This window comes from Suncus etruscus, chromosome 12 (genome assembly GCF_024139225.1).
Source record: "Suncus etruscus isolate mSunEtr1 chromosome 12, mSunEtr1.pri.cur, whole genome shotgun sequence".
NCBI classification, from domain to species: Eukaryota; Metazoa; Chordata; class Mammalia; order Eulipotyphla; family Soricidae; genus Suncus; species Suncus etruscus.
The window spans coordinates 30093989-30113076 of record NC_064859.1 but is presented as its reverse complement, the minus strand read 5'-3'; the positions used below and the strand labels follow the sequence as shown (position 1 = coordinate 30113076).

The 19088-nt window shown below is 49.6% G+C and overlaps 1 protein-coding gene across 1 annotated transcript; it reads left to right on the top strand.

Annotated features, from left to right (window-relative positions):
- Positions 1 to 349: 349 nt before the first annotated feature.
- Positions 350 to 18213, top strand: CEP68 (centrosomal protein 68). The gene is made up of 7 exons (XM_049784734.1): positions 350 to 457; positions 7849 to 8170; positions 9396 to 10817; positions 11917 to 12039; positions 14154 to 14250; positions 16375 to 16544; positions 18073 to 18213. Exons 2-7 carry the CDS (start codon positions 7883 to 7885, stop codon positions 18094 to 18096), a joined length of 2124 nt encoding a protein of 707 aa, XP_049640691.1. The 5' UTR covers positions 350 to 457; positions 7849 to 7882; the 3' UTR covers positions 18097 to 18213.
- Positions 18214 to 19088: the final 875 nt, after the last annotated feature.

The following is a 19088-nucleotide window of genomic DNA, read 5'->3' as shown; positions in this document are numbered from 1 at the left end:
GTTTGGCAGCCGCCCAACGAAGCGCATGCGTGCAAAGAAATCGTGGGGCAAAGTTGGCGTGTAGGAGGCGCGGCCTTCGCTCCGACCCCCCAGGGACCGCTTAGTTGAACCTCGCGCGACCCTCCCTCTGCAGCGACGCGGTGAAGAGCGCTCGAGCTCCCATTGGCCGAGACGGCTCGGGGAGGCGGGCTCGCCCGGGGGAAACGTGTGATCTCATTGGCTGATCTTCCAGACGGAGCCTCGGGATTGGCCGCGCCGCGGAGAAGGCGGAAGAGAGGCGGGGTCAAAGGGCGTGGCCGGCGCGGGTCCCTCCCGCACAAGCGCGCCTGGCACGGGCGGGAGAGGATTGAGATCTGGTCTGCGCTGCAGACCCCCCTTGCCTAGAGAGGGCCGCCGCATGGGGGTGCCGCCGCTGCAAGCCTGCGGGGATCCCCGCTTCTGAAGCGCTTGAAGCTCGGTAGGTTCGTGGGCGAAACAGTGGGGGGTCTGACTGAACCCCTCAGCGCCGCCTGGCCCTCTGCCCTGCGGGTCTCCAGGCGGCCTGCTGGGCCTTGCAGCCCGCGCTCGAGCCCTCGCCTCCATCTTACATTGCAGGCTGCGTGGGGGATCTCCGGGTGAGGGGGATCCGGGGTGCGCTCTTGCAAGCAACCGTTGGAGCAGCTGCGGGCCCAAATCCCGGCCTGGCCTCGCTCCCAGATGTGAGGTGCCAGCCCTGGTTTTGTCCCCCGCGCCCTTGCTGGGCCCCTGCGTGCCTCCAAGAGTTGGGCGCTGGCCTTCCTCTGGGGTTCAAATTTAAACCCTCTTTCTCTTGTGCGCTCAGGGGTCATGCCCACTGCCAAGATGCCATTTCCACCCTGTCATCTCCACAACACATCTCAGCAGCACAGAGGCACAAATCCTGCCTCGGGGGTAATCGATTTTGGGTTTGGTGTTTTTTGTTTTGTTTTGTTTTGTTTTGCAATTAAAATGAGGGAGAGAACTTTATTTTATTGTATTTGGTTTGGGGGTCACACCCGCCAGCGCTCAGGGGTTCCTCCTGGCTCTATGCTTAGAAATCGCTCCTGGCAGGCTTCGAGGGACCATATGGGATTCCGGGATTCGAACCACTGTCCTTCTCCGTGCGAGGCAAATGCCCTGCATCCATGCTATCTCTCCAGCCTCGGGGAGAACTTCAAAAGTGATTGCACAGCTGGTAGGGCATTTGTTTATCTTGCTTGTGGCCAGCCCAGGTTCGATTCTTGGCATACCATATGGTCTCCTAAAGCACGCTAGGAGTGATCCCTGAGCACCCCTGAGTGTCTCCCCCCCTCAGCCCCAAAAGGCGGGAAAACAAATGTCAGAGCGGGACAGATCTCACTGAACACTCCCTCCGGGGTGTGGCAGGCAGGATGGTGGCAGTGTTCATGCTTACCCCAACTTTCCTAGATGTGGGGTGTGAAGGACGTTAAAATGCATCCCAGTGGGTAAGACTAGAGCTTGGTAGGTGACTGCTTTCTTTCCTTGTTTCCTCCACCACCTGTCCCCTTTTGAAGTCAGTTTCAGGTGTTCTGGAAAGTTCTTCCTTGTCCACCTATGTCCCCATATCCCCCAACTAATATGCTCCCCTCCTTTGGTCTCTCTTTTGTGGCCTCGGCTCTTAGACTTCACACTGTTCCATTGTGGTTTCCGCCATCCCTGGCACAATGCTGGGAACATACAAGGCTCTCAATGATTGAAGCCCAAAGAAAACAAAAATTAAAAAGAAAAATAGTACTGTAGCCAAAAGTTGACAAAACAAAAACTTTAGGTTTCTTTCTCTTGTCAGACCAGTTATTCTTCCAGCTCAGGAGGTAGTCGAACTATTGACTCGTGGGTCAAATTGGACTAACCCTGCTACATTATCAACTCTGGATCAGTCCCTTAAATTCTCTGCCTCAGTTTTCCTTCCCATCATAAAATGGAGTTATTATGGTAACTACCTACATGGGTCCTGAGTATTAAATTATTGATTAAAAGTTCCAGGCAGCAGGGCCCGGAGAGATAGCGCAGCGGCGTTTGCTTGCAAGCAGCCAATCCAGGACCAAAGGTGGTTGGTTCGAATCCCGGTGTCCCATATGGTCCCCCGTGCCTGCCAGGGGCTATTTCTGAGCAGACAGCCAGGAGGAACCCCTGAGCACTGCCGGGTGTGACCCAAAAACTAAAAAAAAAAAAAAAAAAAAAAAAGTTCCAGGCAGCAAAAAAATGTTGTTGTTCAGACAAAATCAAAGATACTTGATTTTTGTAAATAGTACATCATATCTCATTGTTATAATGTGCATGTATGTGTAACTGACTTTATCTTTACTGTACCAATACCCACACATCAGGAGGGGGAAGGTCAGACAAAAGTACCTATCCAATGGGCTTTTATTTATCAAAGGAAAAGGTTTAAGGAAGGAGGAAGTTGGTAATGGGATTGATAGCTGGGTGTTATAATACTTGAGGCAGATTCACTGTTACTAAATATCTGTATAGTTCTGTATAGTATTTACTCTTCAAAGTCTCTGCCTATTAGTCCTTATTTTTTCATGATTTAAAAAAAAATCTTCCTTTATTCGATATTTTCTGGTTTCCCCTATAACTCCCACAGTAAAATAATTCCATAGAATATAAATCATTTCTTCACACAGAGCCTTACTATATATTAGCTTACATTGCCAAATCACACTTTGGCCAGATAGTACAATAGTGTTTGACATGTTTTTAGTGTGCTCTGGTTCTTGAAGGTGTCATAGAAGGAACATAGGTATAAAACAGATGGGGCCTGATGTGGTTGACAAAAAAAGCTCATAGCTAGAGAGGCAAAAAAGATGCTGGTGGGCTATGGTTTATGAAGGCTAAAATGTATTCTCATGAAGAAACTCATTTAGAGGAAACACACTTCAAAGTCGTTTCCAAACATTGTGCACTGTAGAGGAAGTTTCCTGTTGGCTTCAGACCTGCTTGCCAGAAATGACAAACAGGTGGCTGCAACACCCGGGGAAGGGGTTATGGCTTCCCTTCCTGTTCACAGGAAACACCCCAAGTTGGAAGTTGTATATTTCCTTCCAGCTGCAGGCCAAGGCATACCAGTTTGTCTGAAATTATTTGGAATCTCCAAAACAGATAACCTTCCAAACCTCAGCTGTAAAATTTTCAAGTTTCTGGGCTCTGATTCTTGATGTGGTCACAGTGAATCTCAAATCCCCACTGATGGCATACTCTGCATCCTGAGGTCCTTTCCAACTCTTGTTCAGTAATTGCAATAAAAACATGCCCTCCTTGGTGCTGCAAAAAAAACACACCTTCCAGGGGTCTCAAACTCTATTTACCTGGGGGCCGCAGGCAGCAAAGTCGGGGTGATCCTTGAGTGCAAAGTCAGTAGTAAGCCTTGAACATTGGGGGGTGTGACCCAAACAACTAAAACAAAACAAAACAAAAAGATTCCTCTAGGACAGGGCCACATAATGTTGTACGGAGGGCCGTTTGCACGGGCCGCGAGTTTGAGACCCCTGGATTAGGGTGTACCTTTTCTGTGTATCTAGCATGAAGAGAGTGAGTGGTTAGAAAGCCATAGTGTAGCTTTTCAGAATGCTGAAAAAGTCCTGCTTACTAACTTGGTGCCCCTGAATTTTGATTGTAAGACTGTAGGGCCTGAAAATCTGCATTGCTAGTTCTGAGACAATATTTTGAGTGAGAATATGCTGGTGAAAATATGCATTTGTCTTTTATAAGGTAGTAATGGTTTTATTTTCTTTTGGTACCCCATAGCTTTTTCTGCAGCTGCTATAATGACCAGGGAATGTTTGGTTTGTCTGTTTCTCTCTCTCTCTCTCTCTACTCTTACTCTCTCTCTCTCTCTCTCTCTCTCTCTCTCTCTCTCTCTCTCTCTCTCTCTCTCTCTCTCAATTGGGTGGTTCTCAGGCCATTTCTGGCTCTCTTCAGGAATGACTCTAGGCAGTACTCAGGGGACCTTATGTGGTTCCAGGGACAGCTGGATGTGACACAAGTGCTTTAACCCCTGAACTAGCTCTCTGGCCCTTCCCAATTTATTATGTTAATGTTTTTTTAAACAATTTTTCTATTTACTTTCATTATGACACAATATTTAGTCAGGTGGGGCCAAGGAAAAGTTAAGAGGATGTTGTCCAAAAAGTAAGGAAAAGTAAGCTAATCACCTATGCTGGAAGAAGGGTGAGTGCTACTCTGTGCTCTGACCTTTTCTTGTGTGGGAATGCAGTTTGGATCTGAGCTTATCAACAGCCAGAGCAGAGAGGAACATTCGACCAGTTTTGCTGGTACCTGTAAAGTAATAACACCCTGGTTGCCGGGTGAAATAGCTGTTTCTATTAGTGAGAGTAGAGTCCTCCCCTGGGTTCTCAGGGAGAGACAGGGAGCAGTGTCCTTAATAGCATCTCTTGGGACAATAAGGTTCCTTCAGTCTCCATCCAAACAGTGAAGCGGGGCCCAGCCCCACCATCCTCAGAAGGCAGGAGCCATTGATGTGTCCCAAGTAGTTTTTCTGCCTTACTGTGTGGTGGGAACAATGGCCCTGTTGGCCTCAGCATCCTCTGACCTAATGGGAGCAATTTGTCAGCCTGAGAGCTTGGGGTGCAGTGAGGTGACTGGAACAACCGCCTTGTGGCAGTTTCATCTCTTCAGACCCTCTGAAGATCTCAGGACCGCCCACCAAGTGACAAGTGACAGGGCGAGAGATTCTCCCACCACAGGGCTTTCGGGCAGTGTTATCTGAAGGGGCCAAAGGGGTTCAAGCTCCTGGGAGCAGAAGTGTCCTTGAGTGCAATAAGGGTCAGTAGGGGGAACTTCTGTTGCTCCCTCAGGAAAGTGTATTTCCTGGAAGGGGGTGATCAGCCATGATGTGTGGCCACTGCTCAGAGAGCCCAGAGGTTTCTGTTTGGACCTGGGATGGGGGCTTTTGGGTCTAAGGAGACTCCATTGCAAGATGGGAGACTGCCGGTTCCTTGAGATCTGGGAATAATACAGCCCACCAAGCCTTGAGTCCATGGATAACATTGTGCCTTCTCCTTTCCAATCTGCAGAGGGGACATGGCGCCAGGGTGACTTGCACCAAGGCACCAACTGCCAGTTGCCCCTGCTCAATGGCCTGGGGTCAGTGACCTTTGCCCACAGCGTTTCTGTCAACCACCCACCTCTAAGGCAGACCCAGGTCCCTGTGTTTGTCTCCTTTGTTGGTCTCCCCCCATATATGCATATTACAGCCTTTCTTGCTGCCTCCCACACCCAGACTGGCTGTTGTCTTTCAGCTCTGTTCCCCCAGAAGTCTTCGTCCAGCCCCCAGCTGTGGGGAGTGGAATGGGGAGCACTCACCATGTCCACCCCTTTGACATGAGCAGGGCCATATTCTTAAAGAAGCCAATACCAAAAGTTCTCTGGGTTCTTGACCCAGCTCTGCCTCTGTGTGCAAAATCTCCCCCTACACACAGTGTTCTGAGTTAGGAACCTTTGGGGGCTGGGGCCCTGGCACTGGCCGGCCTGGCTCTGCCAAGCGAGCCTTAGCTTCCATGATGGATCCTGGTGACTGGCTGTGTGCTCTGGTACAAAACTAAGTCAGGAGCAGTCAGGTTGGAGGAATCCTAGGGGAAGTGTTTTGTATATGAGTGATTTCCTACACTCCAGGTGAGAGAGCAAGCTCACCATGCTGGCCTCCTGTCTGACCTGGCAGTCCATGGGGTCCCTGCAGCAGATAGGGGGTCTGGTCAGGTGTCCCTATCGAGTATTCCACATACCCAAGGCGGGAGGTATTTTTACCGTAGGCTAGAGTGAGCCAAGCCCTCGTCACTCCTAATTATATCCAGCGGGTCATGGCCTCTACACAATCTGGAAGCCAATAGAGACTTTAAAGTAATAGCCCAGCTGCTCCTTTGGGATCCTACAGCTCACCGGCTGGGCTTCTGGTTTGGTCCAGCGTGGGGTTCTGAGTTCACCCCTTTCATGGGTCTCCCCTCCACTGTTGTAGTTTATAGGCCATGTGTCCTTCACTGAATCTCCTGATAATTTCTGTTAGGGTGGAGGCCAACTCAGGCCTCTGCCCACCCTATCAGCCTCTTGGGACCCTAAAATGAACTCAAGATTAGAAACTGCCACAGAGAATTCTAGTTCAAAACTGCTGCTACGGGGAAGGGTGCTAGTCCAACACACAGGCTGTCATTTCCGGGCTCCAGTCACTTCACCAGCGTTTGGGAAAGGATACCCATTCTCCTGTGTGACAGAGTCAGACCAGAGCCTTGTCTCCCATCTGTGAATGGGGCCTGCCTCCTGGGGAAACTGGGAAATACTGGTGTCAACTGGGGGTCCCCATAGCCAGCTGTGGGGGTAGCATTTGGCAGAAGTCGGGTAAAGGTGCTCTGTAGACCTCCACAGTTCTGTATAGGTGTTGTGTTGTGCAGACACTAGGCCAGTGAAGCATGTCCTTGGTCCCCATCACAGTGGGGTTGGCAGAACCTCAAATGTCCACTGATAAGGAATATACCATGGAATACTACTGTCCTAGGTAGGCACTGACTGAAAAAATAATAAAAGGAGGCTCCATTTCTAAGGGCAGTCTGTAAGCATTTAGAGAAAAGGAGTGAGGGACAGCTCAGTGGCAGAGCATCTGTTTTGCAAGGAAGGGTGAGGCTGAGTTTGATCCTTTGGCTGCCTCCATGTGCCAAGCACAGTCCCTGTAGTATGGCTCTTTGGGATCCATCCGTGGCCCCTAAAGGTTATCTAGCCCTAGGCAGTATTCCCCAGAGTTTGCTGCTTCCTGTGGAAAGAGGTGGGTACAGTGGATGCTGGTATTTGTCTGCATGGTGCCTAGGGTGGTAGACTCGGTGCTTCCTCTGGGAAGATAACACTTGATCTGTATGAGAAATCAGTTCTGTCTAAGGGTCAGGGCAGCGAACTACAGCCTTGGGGTCTAAATTGTCCCCTCCAGTTGTGTTTCCCAACTGGAGCCAAGAACATCGATGAGGCACATTCTCTGCCCTCTCTGGCTTTCCAGTACCACCACATCCCCCCATTCCCTCTTGTCACATCTTGGCTTCCAGGCCCCAGAGGAAGCCAGGCTAATCCTAGAGTGGGAACTTCGAGGATGGCTTTTACCCCACTTTACTCCAGCTACCCTCAACTCCCCTTCTCAGTGCTCTGGGTATGCTCCCTGCCAGCACCCAGCACTGACCTGTGCTCAGCTGAGGGGCCAGTTCCCAGGTCTGTGCTCACAGGAACGGGCCTGATTACTGAGCTCCTCCTCAGGCTTTCCCTGCCTCTGCACCCCCTGCGGTCACATGAACTTGTCTTGTTCACCCCCTTTCCATTGCTGCCTGTCCCCTTAGTTACTGGGGTAAGTATAGCCGAAGGAGAGCTGCTGTGCTCTGCTGGGGCCCTTGGACTGGGAAACCCGCCTTGCTCCAAAACCTGGCAGTGCAGGCCCAGGGGAGTGTGCTCGGCCCAGCAGAATCTGGGCAGGTCCCAACTTGTTCATCCCTGGAACTGATAACAAATGTGAAGAGCCAGGCCCCTTACGCAGGGGATGGACGGACAGGGCAGGGCCAAACCCTGACTCTGGTTTGGAACTGACTTAGCCTGCCTGGAAGCCTGCACTAGACGCATAAAATGGGACCACTACTAAGGCTGCTGCAGCCCCTTGGTAGGTTCTAGAATCTAAAGCCATGGAAACAGGCCTCTGATTTCTCACAGGAAGTCGTCACTGTTCCTTTTCTCTTTTGGGCAAAACACGAAAAGGAAGACAAATTTTTCTCCATCATGAAGAAAACAGGCTTACCTGGACACAGGCTCAGAACCTTTCTTTCTTTCTCCTTTTCCCATCTGCAGGGAGTGAAGGCTGAACCCTGCACAGGCAGGCCCCATGGCCCTTGGAGGAGAGAGGGCGACTGCACATGAAGCCGAAGTCTCGGGCAGGTGGACAACATGCGAGCAGCAGCGTGGGGGCTCCCCAGAGAGCAAAGAGCAGCTGCCCCGTCTGGAAGCCGAGGGAGGGCCTGCCTTCCCCGTGTGGGGTGCCGAGGCAGGCAGCAGTGGGGCGGCCCCTTGTTGCCCCTCTGCAGCCAATAGCTCCTGCCGAGAACCTGCCTCTGGGGCACCCAAGCCCGGCTGTGTGGTGCCACCTGGAGAGCCACTGCTCCCTGCAGGACAGGTAGGTCCGGCCCAGGGGATGGGTGGGGGTTGAGTGGTGCTGGCCTCTCCTGTGTCCTTTGCACGAGGGGGCAGTTTCACTAAGGTTGGGGACCTGGGGGTGACTCCTGTGGTGTAGGTCTAGCTGGAGTTGGGTTTGGGGGCCAGCAGGGGCTCTGGTGCACCCTACTCAAGAGGGGTCCAGGTGACCCCAAGACTGGTGCTGCGGCTTGAGACCTGCTGCCCAAAGGCTTGGGAATAGAGGAGCTCAGGGCAGTTTGTTCCTCAGGCCTCAGGGACAGTCCTCTTGGAGCAGCATTGTCAGGTAAGTAGCGCTCCTGATGCTGCTTGACCCAGTGTGGCCGTACTCGCAGGAGTCCCTTTCTGGCTGGCAAGGTGACATGAATGACCTTCCCAGCTCTGATGGGCCTCAATCCAGAATGGCCAGTGTCTCCCGGATGCTGTTGGCCTGGGAGCCTTTCCTGTCCTTGAGGGTACTAGGGGAGCAGTTTGGTGCCATATGCCTTATGGCTCAGGGCCATGAGAGGAATTAGGCAGTTGGAGCCAGGGACAAGAACAGGGAGGGCCCCACTTTCCCAGTGCTGTCCAGCCTGAGTTAATCCCATCCTTGGCCTCTGTTTTTGTTTTTGTTTTTAATTGGTTTTTGCATTATAATGCATTACAATGCTCAGGGGTTACTCCTGGCTCTCTGTTCAAAAATCGCTCTAGGCAGACCACATGGGACCACATGGGATGCTGGGATTCAAACCTCCGACCTTCTGCATGAAAGGGAAACGCCCTACCTCCATGCTGTCTCTCCGGCCCCAAGGCCCCTGTTTCTAGCGTAGGAAGAGAATCCCCCCAGATTGTCTCTCGAAGGCAGGATGGTGGGTAGTGTGGGCTTCTGCTTCCCATGCCACACCCTCTTCCCATCGATGAGCAGTCTCCAGAGGATAGGAGCAGACTGCCATTTGCTTTGTTCTAGCGCAGGAGGAAGCAGCTTTCCTTCTAGTACCTCAGGTTGCAGTACCCACAGCTCTGGGGCATCTTGTCTTCACTATGTGTCTAGAGAACAGAGGAACGAGTCTGCTCCTCAGAGGTGCCCAGGCTGGGGAGAGTGGCACTTTGTCTTGCTCCTTGCTACCCTTTTCCAGAACTTTCCCCAGATTTCATCTGCCCACTTCCAGTGAGTCCCCAGAAGTTTGGTGTGGCTGCAGTCTCACCCAGTGCCTCTTTCCTCCTTGCAGATGGAAGAGGGCAGGTCCCCTGCCCCCGAGGAGCTACCTCAGACCTCTATTTGCTCAGGACATGACGCTGACACGGAAGAGGAGCACCTGTCCCCCGATGAGTCACCTCACCCCTCCTGTTTCCCATCAAGGTGGAGAGCTGTGGGGCGCCCTGGGGCTACCGGCCCTCTGTGTGCTGGCAGCAGTGCCCAGGGCCACCCTGCACAGGCAGAGCCTCGGAATGGTGCTCTCACCCAAATGGCCTCTTCCTGGGAGTTGACGGTCCCCCGGACCACTCCGTCTGTGCTGGTCCCGGGCCCTCAGCTGCAGTGGTCACCACAGCCTCTGCCCTCCAGCACTGAGGAGTCTGCTCTAGGCAGGGGCCGCCTTTCCTTCCAGGCCGAGTATTGGGCCTGCGTTCTGCCAGACTCACTGCCTCCTTCCCCTGACCGCCGCTCCCCACTCTGGAACCCCAACAGGGAGTATGAAGAGCTGTTAGACTATACCTACCCCTTGAGGCCTGGCCCTCAGCTCTCCAAGCACCGCTCCTGCCGCGTGTCCACTGACGTAGCCCTGCAGGACTCCGGGGTGGACCTGGACAGCTTCTCTGTCTCCCCAGCAAGTACCCTGAAGTCCCCTACTAATGTCTCCTACAGCTGCCCTCCAGCAGAGGCAACTGCTCTGTCATTTTTGGGGCCTGCTGAGTCCCACTTCAAGCAACAGCTCCCCAGAACACCCCCAAAACAGGGCATGGGGCTCACCCCTGGGAGCCAGTTTGCTTCCACCCCTGTCACCACCAGCCATCAGGATGGTCCTTGGGCAAGCCGGGAGTCAGTGCTGAGGCACCCGGCAGCCCGGCTAGCTGGGAGCACACGTCTGGAAGTGGACACCCAACCAAGGACCTGGAACCAAGGCTGTCCTACACCCTGGCTGGGCAGCAAGAAAGAAATGCAGCGGAGTGGGGGCAGCCGTGTCTACACGGAACCTGGCTGTCAAGCTGAAGCAGAGGTGGAGAGTGACGAGGAGTACCTCCCTCTGCCTACTAGGCTCACACAAATCTCCAGCCTAGCCACGTATCTGGGTTCCAATCCTGATCCAGGTAGCCTGCGTGGCACAGCTGCCAATGCTCAGAGCTCCTCCGAGGCATCGGACAGTGAGGGACCCCCTTCCCTCCCATTGGACTACAGCCAAAGCCAGCTGCCCTCCGGGACAGCCCTCAGGAGGGCCCCAGTAGGACAGAAGCCCTGTTTTGTCCAGACCCAGAACTCCAGGGAGGCTCCGTGTACAGCAGGCAGCCAGGCTCGGGGTATCTCCTCTGGACTGCTCAAGGCAGCTCCCTCCTTGCCAGCCACATCGGAGCATCGGTCATTCTCAGACTCACAAGCAGGGGGACAGCCTTGCAAAGGAGAGCAGGGCAGAGAATCACTGCTGCAGTGTATGAAGGTAAACATGAGTGTGTCGTGGAGTTTGGTGGCTGGACTCTGTTCTTCCTCACCCCTCCCTGATCATAATTCAGCATTGTGCTGAGGGTGAGATGGGCTGCGGGTACTTGGTGGCCTGCCTAGCCATGGAGACTCCCAACTTATTCTCAGAGCTATTCCCCAAAGCCTTGGACTTGAAGAGGTGCCACTTTGGATCACAGGGCTCATCAGATTCATTTGGGCTAAGTAGTATAAACTGCAGAGTCCAGGCCATTCCTCTGGCCATGGGCTCTCCTATGTACCCTGTGAGGGTGCCCAGAGCTCCCATGCTGGCGTAGGCCAGGGGTATCAGGCACCTGTCTTTGGGGCTTTGATTCAATCACGTTTTCCCATTCACAAATGGTGGGTGCTCTGAGCTGCTGTGTGAGTGCTGCAATGTATGCTGAGGGCTTTGTGCCACTGGTCATCGGCAGCTTAGGAGGTGCTGTCCTCGCTCAGGCCTGGTGAGCTGGTGGCAGGATGGCCGGGAGGATGCCCCAGCTGTTTCCTGGCACACTTGGCACGAGGCTGCCCAGTGCCGTGTTTCGCTTTTAGTAAACAGGATAAACATCTCCACGTCCATGTGCCCTCCTTTGTGATAAAAACTCAAATATGCTGCTCCCAGTGGCTGGCAGGAGTCAAGATACCCAGTTTTCTAAAAAGTGGGAATAAAACAAGGTAAACAATTCATACCTTTGTTTTAAGCTGTAGGTTCAGCTTTGCCTTGTCTAGAGGCATATATGTTCATGATGTTGCCAGGAGCCATCTGAGTTGGCAGTGGTGCTGACCTGAATTCGTCTGTGGCAAGCTAATCTCTTCTAGGCTACCTCTTGCCCTTGCCCTATCCACACCTTGGTGGGTCTACTCCCAGTGAGGACTGGCTGTTCTCAGCATGTTCACTTTTGGTGTTACATCAAGGTGAGGGGATCCCTTCATGTTGGCCCAGCCGAGGTCTGAAGCACTGGGGTGGGGACAGGTGGTAGAGTTATAGCAGGGTGCACTTTCAGCTCCCGCAAGGTATTTTTAGCCTTTGAGAACATAAACAAGAGCTCATCAGTTCATGACATGTGTTCTGTCTACAGACATTCTGCTGTCAGCTGGAAGAGCTGATCCTCTGGCTGTATAATGTAGCTGACATTACCAACCACTTGGCACCACCCAAATCCAATCTGAAAGGTCTCAAGTCTTCTCTGCAGCTTTACCGGGTAATATTCGGGCCCGACTTTTAGTTGTTTGCTCCTAAGAGTGATTTGATTTTAAACCCCAAGTAAGAGATGTCTGTGTTGTGGTGCAGCTGTTTACCTGAAATCTAATGAGGGCCTTTTCCAATTCTTAGGTGAAACTGAAGTGTAGTAATTATCTCTCAGGCCACAGACTTGAGTAAATAGATTTAATATTAATAAACAACTATGGTGATTTGAAAAGTAAATCTTTTCTGGATGTCTCAGGAATTGATAGGTACAATCCCTAGACTGGTCTTATCTGCTACCAGAGGTTCAGAATTTTCAACACATTCTGATTGTTCTGTCCTCGTATTTGTCTCTCACATTGAGCAGTGCTTATGTAGAACTTGTCCAACACCAAAGACAGTTCTGTCAGACAGCACCAACGGTCCATAAAGATTTGAGCTGAAAATCATAGTGACTCTATAATGTGCATAGGGCATGTTGATGTACTGAGAGGTGCCATGCCCTCCTCAGAAGTGTTGTTTTTTTTTTTTGTTTGTTTGTTTTGGTTTTTGGGCCACACCCGGCGGTGCTCAGGGGTGACTCCTGGCTGTCTGCTCAGAAATAGCTCCTGGCAGGCACGGGGGACCATATGGGACACCGGGATTCAGGATTCGAACCAATCACCTTTGGTCCTGAATTGGCTGCTTGCAAAGCAAACGCTGCTGTGCTATCTCTCTCCAGGCCCCTCAGAAGTGTTCTTAACTTGAGGATAGATTTTAGAGATACCCTGAGCATTGTCAGTCATCTGGCTTCTGGCGCATCTGATTTCTAAACCTTTCTAAACTTGTGGTTGGTGGAACAGAGATAGGATCTATGATCTGTGCTTGATACTAGTCTAGAAAGTTTTCTAAGACAATTTTTTGACTGCCCATCACCTTATAGTAACCCAGAGCAAATGTTCAACAGAAAAGACCAAGCTTTATCCAAGCCTGAGCTAAACTGGGAGTTCACTATTGCTCCCAGAACCAGTTGGAGGGCAGGACTTTGCTTTTCAGTTTTGGCCAGATTTCCTCCAGGGGGCACTCTCGCTCGCCCTGTGGGAATGCCACGTCTCAGTCTGAAGTTCCTTGCATTCTAATTCTAGCCCCACATGTGTGCACGTCACTGCAGGGAGAGAAAAAATAAAAACCACCTTTTTGCGCACCTATGTCCTTTTTTTTTTTTCTTTTCTTCTTTTTGGTGTACCTCAGTGCGACCTTCATTATTCTAATCCTTCATTATCCCCACACACACAAGTTATATGTCCCTTAACTTCCATAGTGAACCAGAAGCATCTATTATACTCTACAGAGCCCCCCCCCCCCGGGGGGGGTGTCTCCGGGGGTCTCCCCTGCATTTCAGTCAAGTCTTCCTCTTACGTGTCATCCACACAGCTTTGGCACAGAATGGGGGTGTCAGTCCCTTACAGTATAGAATGGTGCATACATATATATGCATGTGTTGGCTTAATTTGTGTCTATATCTTAAATATGTGTTTGACTAACTTGATTTTTGGCAGCATGTGAACTACATAAAATAAATAAAATTTATGGCTATTAGAACAGGAAAACAAGAGTAAAATTAAAATGATCGGGTACAAAACCTTAACTGCCTGGCTCTGCAAGCCTGTACTTTATATTTTTTAGAAGCTAAAGAAATATTCAAAACAAAATCAAAGCAGCTACAAAGCTAGATAACTGCACTGTGTAACAAATTCTCATAGCTTCCTTGGCAAGGCAGATTATCTAGGATGTGGGTAGGATCCTATAGGCTAATAACAGCAGATCTCTTGTTTCTTCTCTACCAGATCCATGACAATAATAGTCTTCTTTGAGAATCTGAGAACTTTGAGTTTAGAGACCCCCTCTGAATTGTGGCTTTAGAAGGAAACCATGATTTCAACCTTTCCACAAGCCCACACTCAGCTTGGTGGGGGTGGAGATGGGGTTTTGTGAAAGTACAGAAAAAGAATTGACACTATATTTACTTTGAGCTTATTTAAACTATTAGGGGCTTTCTTCTATGTTAGAGGAGAATCAAGCTACCCTGCATGAAATATTTTCAAAATAAAATGCTAACGAAGTGTCTTTCTTTTTCTGATATGCTTCAAGCAATTTAAGAAAGATATAGCTGAACACCAGCCCCTGACGGAGAGTGTCTTGCAGAAAGGAGAAATTCTTCTTCAGTGCCTGTTGGATAATATCCCAGGTGAGTGACATGAGGTTTGAATCCAGTTCACAGTCAATCTTTCAGGAATCCACAGAAACATGTGTAATATCCCTCCCGAAGTCTCCCACTGTTGTAGATGCCTATGACCATCTGCTATTCTGTCCCTTACACCATCACTGCCCACTTAGCCACCTGAGGCAGTTTACTGTGATTAAGGTAAGCCAAGTAGAAGTTTTAGACCTGCAGCAGTTATATTCTTTTTTTTTTTTTTTTTTTTTTTTTGGTTTTTGGGTCATAACCCGGCGTTGCTCAGGGGTTACTCCTGGCTGTCTGCTCAGAAATAGCTCCTGGCAGGCACAGGGGACCATATGGGACACTGGGATTTGAACCAACCACCTTTGGTCCTGGATCAGCTGCTTGCAAGGCAAACGCCGCTGAGCTATCTCTCCGGGCCCAGCAGTTATATTCTTTTTTTTTTTTTTTTTTTTTTTTTTTTTTTTTTGGTTTTTGGGCCACACCCGGTAACGCTCAGGGGTTACTCCTGGCTATGTGCTCAGAGGTTACTCCTGGCTATGTGCTCAGAAGTTGCTCCTGGCTTGGGGGACCATATGGGACACCGGGGATCGAACCGCGGTCCGTCCAAGGCTAGCGCAGGCAAGGCAGGCACCTTACCTTTAGCGCCACCGCCCGGCCCCAGCAGTTATATTCTTGCCCTTGCTTTTTTACTTCCTTTGGTGACCTGCATAGGACTGCTAGGATTGGGGAGGGGGAACTTGCTTTTAGGAGGGAGGCTGCCAGGTAATGCTCAGGAGACCCAGAGGCAACATTGACAATTCTCAACCAACCTGGGCCATCATTTTTACCAATACAAGGGCCCAAGCATACCCTGCTGCTTGAATGTGTGGGGTGCCATGAATTTTATCTGGGCTGGGAGGTAAGCTAGACACGCACCTTAAAAACACTGTACTATCTTTTTGGACTGCTGGTTCCTGTCTTTTAATGTGTCCCTTTTGGAGAAGGTATTCAGAGTAGGCAATTTTTAGAATTCCCCAACACAGGCTGAACAAGTACTCTGGGGGAAGGTTTGTTTAAGGATCTGAGGAGTCTATTCTAAGGGAACAGACCAAAGGAAGAAATGACAGGCTGGTGTGGCATGCTAAGGAAACTCAAGGTCAACTTGCAAGAGGTGTTGTCAATTTGGAAAATAGAATAATCAGATATTAAGTACATTAAGCTTGCAACCTCTTGGTTCTTGCTGGACCTATGTAACTCCAGCCAGTGTATAACTGTATTAGATCAGATGACTGGACACTAGTGTCTGTGCGAGACCGATGGGAAAGATTACTTCATTCTGTGAAATAATCTATTCCTTTTACATGGCTCCAAGAAACATACTGAAAGATAATAATAAGGGTTTGCTGAATTCCACTGACCACACCCAAGAGGATGAAAGTCTAAAGGTGGAGGGGAGGAGACAGCCAGTTAACAGTTGTTCCCTGCCCTCTGCATTCTTCTGCAGCCTCAACAGCTCTCGATGTCAGGGGAACTTTGCCCCATGACACTGCACTGCTCTGCTTCCTAGGGGCTGAGTGCAGCCTAGCCAACCCCCATGTTCTGCCCATTTGTCTGTATCCTCTCCAAATACAGCTTCCTCTTTTCCTTCCTCTTGCTGGCAAATGTTGCAACTGTGGCAGGAAACTAGGGAGAGTGTTAACACAGCTGATAAAGGCACAGGAAGCTGGTTTAACAAAGAAAGAATTAAAGGGGGAAGTACAATCCCACTGTGTATTCTCCCAACCTAGCCCATCCCTTCCTCAAATGAAACTTTGACTTCTAGGAGTGAATATTGCCCTAACAATCTTGTTCTAGTCTGGTTTCAGATACTTTCCTCTTCACTTAGCACCTACAAAAAAAGGTCCACAAGCAGTCCATGATGGCTGCTAAGTGACATCCCCCAGCCAACAGAAACTACCAGGACTAGTAGTAGGACCTTGAATCCTGATCTTAGCACATTTGTTTCATTTAAGACAGCTAGCTGCTCACAGCATCTGGGTGTGGCTCAGTTCTCACCAGAGACCCATGCTGTGGGCCCCTCTGTGAATCATTTAAAAATAAGCTTGCATGTTGTTTTTGCCTAACTGCTTTGACCCTATCTCTCACCAGTGTTAAAGGATGTCCTCGAGAGAATCTCACAGCAGCCCAGTGAGCTGGAGAGCCACGCAGAACACCTGTATGACTCCCTGCTTGCCTCTCTGGATGTGTTGGCTGGCTGCACTCTCACTCCTGACACCACAACAAGGACACACACAGACAGCGACAGGAAGCTCAGCCTAGTGAGTATAACAAAATAAAATATTCCTGGAGCTGTGCTGAAATAAGATGCAAATCCGCTGTTAACTTGCTATGTCTTAGATAAAATCGTGGGAGAAGCCCCTGGTACTGAACAAGGGAGTTGTTCCTATAACAGAAATTCCTTCCTCAGTTCCAATTGTGTTTGGTGCCAATATCCTCAGTTCTACAACACTCCCTTCTCCACCCAATACTGACTTTATTCTGCTCACATAATCTGTAGAGTTATTCCTTCTCTGCTTGTCCCAAGAAATTTGTTCTATCTCTAATCAGTGCTTTCTTTTTTTGTTTGGGGACTACATTCAGTGTGCTTGGGGCTTACTCTGGCTCTGCACTTGAGACTATAGGTGCTAGAAGCTGAGGCTGCATCAGCCACATGAAAGGCACCTACCATCTGTTCTACCATTCTGATGCCATCAAACAACCCCAGAACCCAGTTACTGGTCACTCCCTGCACACACCCTTTTCCCACAAATTTCTTCTACAGGTTCACTCCAAAAAGGACTATGGGATAGATGGGCTAACATCCCTGGACACTTACAAGACAACTATACTCAGGAATGTTAAAAAGAATGATAGGAAAGGGGAGTTAAGAGAGCAGTGGGGGGGCCGGGCGGTGGCGCTAAAGGTAAGGTGCCTGCCTTGCTTGCGCTAGCCTTGGACGGACCTCGGTTCGATCCCCCGGTGTCCCATATGGTCCCCCAAGCCAGGAGCAACTTCTGAGCACATAGCCAGGAGTAACCCCTGAGCGTTACTGGGTGTGGCCCAAAAACCAAAAAAAAAAAAAAAAAAAAAAAAAAAAAAAAAAAAAGAGAGCAGTGGGGGGGGGGGGGGGGACTGGAGCAGTGGCGCAAGCCAGGGGTCTCAAACTCGCGGCCCACGGGCCATTTGCGGCCCTCTGTACAACATTTTGTGGCCCCGTCCTAGAGGAATATTTTTTTGTTTTGTTTTGTTTTAGTTGTTTGGGTCACACACACACACACACACACACACACACACACACACCGTGTTCAAGGCTTACTACTGACTTTGCACTCAAGGATCACCCCGACTTTGCGTGTAAGGCATCTCTGCCTTGCTCACGCTAGCCTAGGACGGACAGTGGTTCGATCCTCCGGCATCCCATATGGTCCCCCAAGCCGGGAGTGATTTTTGAATGCATAGCCAGGAGTAACCCCTGAGCGTCACCGGGTATGGCCCCAAAACAAATGTTATTGTCCACTTTGGTATTACACTGTCCACTGTCATTATGATTCTACACGGAACTTTCTCTAAACTTACTCTCCTACAAGCAAGTGTGAAGAAGCTCAAGAGATTTTCTAGGAGAGATGGTGGTGGTAAAGGGTATGAGGGGGATCTACTGTAGACAAGTTAATAGATATACGTCCATTTATGTCAAATACAGGAGTCACTATTTGCATTAAAGCAGTTTAAACAATGATTGAATTTGGGCATGAATGCTGGTAACTGCAGGTCTAATTTCTACCTGTAACCCTTTGTCTTCTCTTCCAGGCATCTTCTCAGGCAGAGATATAATCTAGTCAAAACCTGGTTGGTAGGAAGCTTTCAGGAAATTCTTTCAGCAAGAACCATGTTAATACAGAAATATCAATGAAGGGAGAAGCAACTTTACTAGCTTTAAAATGCCTTTTCTCTTCCCTTAAGTAAGGTTATTTGCCTACTGTTTTTTTATTTAAAATTAGTTGTTCCAAAATAAAAAAAAATAAAATTAGTTGTTCCAAACCAAGGTTTTCCTTTTGGTGCATCTCTACAAAGACTATGGCTTTGCATTTTTGAGAAAATGCTAGTAAAATTACTTTTGTATTCTAACCCTATATATTGTTAAAAAGAGCAGATAGGGACTGGAGAAACAATAAAAGGATTAAGATGGTTGCCTTGCATGTGCCATTGCCAAGTTCGATCTCAGGTACCACATGGTCCATGGGTAGCCCTGTTGGCACCAGAAGGCTCAAGCAGCATAACATCCTTGGCTCCCTAGCACAGTTGGCTGGGAATCCAAGATTACAAGGCCTCCCCACATAAAGCCCACCAGGAATGATCTTTAAGGAGAGTGAGGAGTGAATCCCTAGGTACCGCCAGCTCTACACATCCCTCCTCCTGAGCTAGCTAAGAAAGAAGGCGCCCAAAGACAGATCCTCTATGCTGTGCAGTATTTCCCACTCTAGCCTCCCATCATAAAATAGAATGCTCCCATTTGGAATGATTTGGCATATAATATGAGTGGGGGCTTGAAAAGGCATTCTTAAAATTTCCCCTTACCAAAAAAAAAAAAAAACACATAACTTTCAGGTCTAGAAAGAATGCAGTGGAGATTTTGCATAAAGTCAGCCCAGGTGTGACACCCAGGACCACATATGGTCCCCTAAGTCCCAGCAAGACTGACACCTGAGCACTGCTGGGTGTGGTCCCAAAACCAAAATAATAGTAATAACCTACTAGATATGATACAATAGATATGATAATAACATATAAGACTGTACAAAATAAAGTTTAAGGTTTATAAGACT

Coding starts and splice junctions, on each gene's coding strand:
- CEP68 (XM_049784734.1), top strand. CDS start 7,883: ATGGCCCTTGGAGGAGAGAGGGCGACTGCACATGAAGCCGAAGTCTCG. Junction 8,171..9,395: donor CACTGCTCCCTGCAGGACAG/GTAGGTCCGGCC, acceptor TCCTCCTTGCAG/ATGGAAGAGGGCAGGTCCCC. Junction 16,545..18,072: donor GCGACAGGAAGCTCAGCCTA/GTGAGTATAACA, acceptor CTTCTCTTCCAG/GCATCTTCTCAGGCAGAGAT.